Consider the following 3,541-nt stretch of genomic DNA (forward strand, 5'->3'; position numbering starts at 1 on the left):
CGTGCATCGGGCACTCCCCGTTACGGTTATCAGCACACATGTCACAGCCTGCGGGACACACACACCAGCCGTTACACACACACACACACAGATGGGACCCTGAGCGGCCCTTCACTGAGACACACACAACTTTAAATTGTCCCTCTGTCAGACGATGCATGAAGACATTCCTTCTGCGGGTCAAGCCATCGGACACATACAGCCACAGATCTGGAGCGGAAATGTGCTCGTTTCTCAGCGTGATGTTCATGTGTGTGTGTGTGTGTGTGTGTGTGTTTGCACGACTTTAATAAAATATTATACAACTGAAATGAAATTAGATCATTTCTTATTCGCATTATTTCTTCGTCACATGCACACAAACTTTAACTCGTCCCTCTTTAAGACATTCCCATCACGCTTTATTTAAGGTGTCGTTGTTACAGTGTAATTATATATCTAAGTCTGAGTAATATTAATAACTTCATGCACTGACTATAGGGTTAGGTTTAGTATAGAATTTGTTATTTGCATGTAATTAGGCATCATTACTACGGTGTAAACTGTAAAATAAAGTGTTAGCGACGTCGCTTCTGCCGTGCTTTTACCATCATGAAGACTTTAAATCGAAAGCTTTGTTCCAAAAAATAGAGCTTTTTCTCATCATGACGGTTATGTGCTTATATTTCTGTTGTGCACTTTTTGCTAAAATATTATACAACTAAAATGATATTAGATAATTTCTTATTGGCATTATTTCTTCAGCGCATGCACAAACTTTACAGACATTTCTTCTACTGTGCATTAAAAAATCATGAATAAAGATTTGAAAGACAAAAATAGAGCTAGTTTCTCAGCATGATGTTCATGTGCTTATATTTGTGTTGTGCACAAAATATTATACAGCTAAAATTAAATTAGATCTTTTCTTTTTCGCATTAATTCTTCATGCACACAAACTTTAAATGGTGCATGAAGATATTTCTTCTGTGCATAAAAAAATCACGAATAAAGATTTTTCATGAATAAAACTTCAGAAATGAATGTAAAAACAGTTGCACTTTATATTAATCGTTCAAAAATGTGTTGTGCATTTAGACTTTAAATTAAAATATTTTTGCATGACTGAGAAAACCACTAAATGAAATTGTATATACTATGTTGTGACTCTTAAAGGATGATTAAACGCGTTTGAACACGAGCTGCTCATTAAACGGCACTATAGAAATTAAGCGCGCGGCTCAAAACAGAATTTTATTCAGGTTTCAAATCATCTAATTTAGTTCTGTGCATCAGAATATATTGTGTGCATCTGAAATTCCTCATGCAATCATCCGAGTGTTGTGAAGCACATGTGTGTATGTGTGTAAACGAGCTCCTCTGCTGTGAAATATGGGCTCGGGAGCGCGCGTGTAGATAAAGCAGTCTCGTGCCCCGGGAGACGCGCATGTCCCGCGCTGGGATGATGAATGTGGGCCGATGGAGAGATCGATCACTGATCCGGACTCACTCTACAAAACTATACAGCAATTAATTGTGTGTTGTCCGCTCATCCCTCATGTGCTCCTGCGTTTATCGATGGAGATCTGCTGATCACTCACACATCTCACACCAGCGCGCGCGTTTAGCGCGTTTAACGCGGAATTTAACGGGACAAAATCATTTGCGCAATTAATAAAGATTCAATTCAGAGTAGCTAAAAAAGATCTCAGTTGCTGACATTGACAATAAGTGTAATTATCACATATTCGATAGGATACCTCATAAAAAATATTGAATACCTAGGCTATCAGATTAAAATAAGTCAATTTAAATATACAAATCAGTTAAAACATTAAAGAAAATTTTCATTAAATATGTGTTTTAAAATGAGGCCGAGATTAAAACGAGCGTTTTCTTCAGTAGGAATGTTTTTAGGCATAGATTTCATTTGTGTTCATTTCCTTAATTTAGGTGAATAATTTCAGCATTTTCGCTGAAACTGTCGCGCGCTGATCCGGATAATAAAACAAAACTCGTCAAACTCGAGAATAAAATCAAACCATCAGAATTCAGTTCAATGCGCTGCACACAGTCTTTAGCCTAGCCTGAAAATAACTCGTTTAAAAAAAAAGATTACCTAGCACTTGCACTAATGCTATTTTCCTATAAAACTAAATTATTCAAAGTATATTTGGTTACACTTTATGTCATTGTTATAGTGCAATTATATATTAAAGTAGCCTACTGAGTAATATTAAGCATTACTATAGTGTTAGAGTAGGATTAGGATTTGGTTGAGGGTTAGTTGCATGTAATTATGCATAATTTACTGTTATTACAGTAGGCCTACATGTAACATATATAACGAGGACACTGTAAAATAAAATGTTACCTTATATTTCCTAATGCATTAATACACAACATCACATAAATTGACATTTTCCCCGATAACGTTTTGAAACACGGCGATCATTTAGTTCAAAACTCCCGAAAATAATGTTCTTCGCGGTCCTATTTTTTCAAGAATCATATGGATTATAGTTATAGGTTATAGGCTACTGTGGATTATTTTTGGGAAGTTTTTCAAATGTGTTTTTAAAGCATCAGACTTGTGATGTTTTCCAAAGAACTAGAGAATAAAAAGTTACACTGAAACCATTTCTTCTTTATAACCGAATCCGGTGACGCTTTTTATTTTACAGTGTCTTTGTTACACATAACTGTACATTGTACATGCAATTATACATGCAACTAACCCTAAGTACATGTAGTTAATTATTTCAGGCCTTTATGCTACTTAAATGCATAATTAAAATAAAGTGTGAGCCCGACTCCTCGTGGACGCTTTTTATTTTACAATGTCTTTATTACTCATGTAGGCAACTTAAAAACAGTAAATTATGCATGCAATTAATCATGCAACTAACCCTAAACATAAAAGTGCATGTTGTTTACTGATATTACTTACATGCACGATTGAAATAAAGCGTGCCCGACTCCTCGTGTGTGTGTGTGTGTGTGTGTGTGTGCTCACGGTTATTGGCGTCTCCGTTGCTGTTGTTGACCGGGATGATCTCCATCCTCTGCTGCCCGTACAGATAATAGTCCAGTTCCTCGGAGCTCAGCTTCAGTCGCGAGCCTTTATCGTTCTTAAAGTTGGACGACAAACAAAGTTCTTTGGCTTGAGAAGCGGCTCCGGTGTCGAACAGCGCGTGACTGAGGGAGCGCGCGGGAGACTCGGTGGACGAGCTCGAGCTCACGGAGATCAGGCTGGCTCTCGGGACCGGAACCGGCACCGGGTTCTGCGGGAACAGCTGCTGCCAGTGCTGGATGTAGGTCGGGTCCACTTTGAGGAAAGCAGAACCGCTGGGCTCGCTCGGCTTCAGCATGTCCGACACCGAGGAGGGATGATGGACTCTCATGTGCTCTTCCTCGCTGAAGAATCGATCTAGAACCACTCCAACTTAACTAGAACAACCAGAAGTGGAGAAGCCGAGCTGTTCTGCGCTCCTGCGCCTCATGTTTCTGGCGATCGCGAGGAAAGACACACTAACCCTGTCAGAAGAGTCCAGGCTGCGAC

General features: G+C 38.9%; 1 protein-coding gene across 2 annotated transcripts in view; it reads right to left on the reverse strand.

The window, feature by feature from the left end:
- Positions 1-3,541, reverse strand: part of prdm6 (PR domain containing 6) — a 45,846-nt gene extending 42,305 nt beyond the window's left edge. For both annotated transcript variants that reach the window (XM_056241925.1, XM_056241926.1), the window contains exons 1-2: positions 2,996-3,541; positions 1-48 (exon numbers count right to left, since the gene is read on the reverse strand). The exon at positions 1-48 is cut by the window's left edge and continues 260 nt beyond it. In XM_056241925.1, coding sequence (XP_056097900.1) covers positions 1-48; positions 2,996-3,383 — 436 coding nt within the window. In that variant the 5' untranslated portion in view covers positions 3,384-3,541. The remainder of the gene's footprint in view (positions 49-2,995) is intronic.

This window comes from Rhinichthys klamathensis, unplaced genomic scaffold (genome assembly GCF_029890125.1).
Source record: "Rhinichthys klamathensis goyatoka isolate OS25496 unplaced genomic scaffold, OSU_Roscu_1.1 h1tg000685l_1, whole genome shotgun sequence".
NCBI classification, from domain to species: Eukaryota; Metazoa; Chordata; class Actinopteri; order Cypriniformes; family Leuciscidae; genus Rhinichthys; species Rhinichthys klamathensis.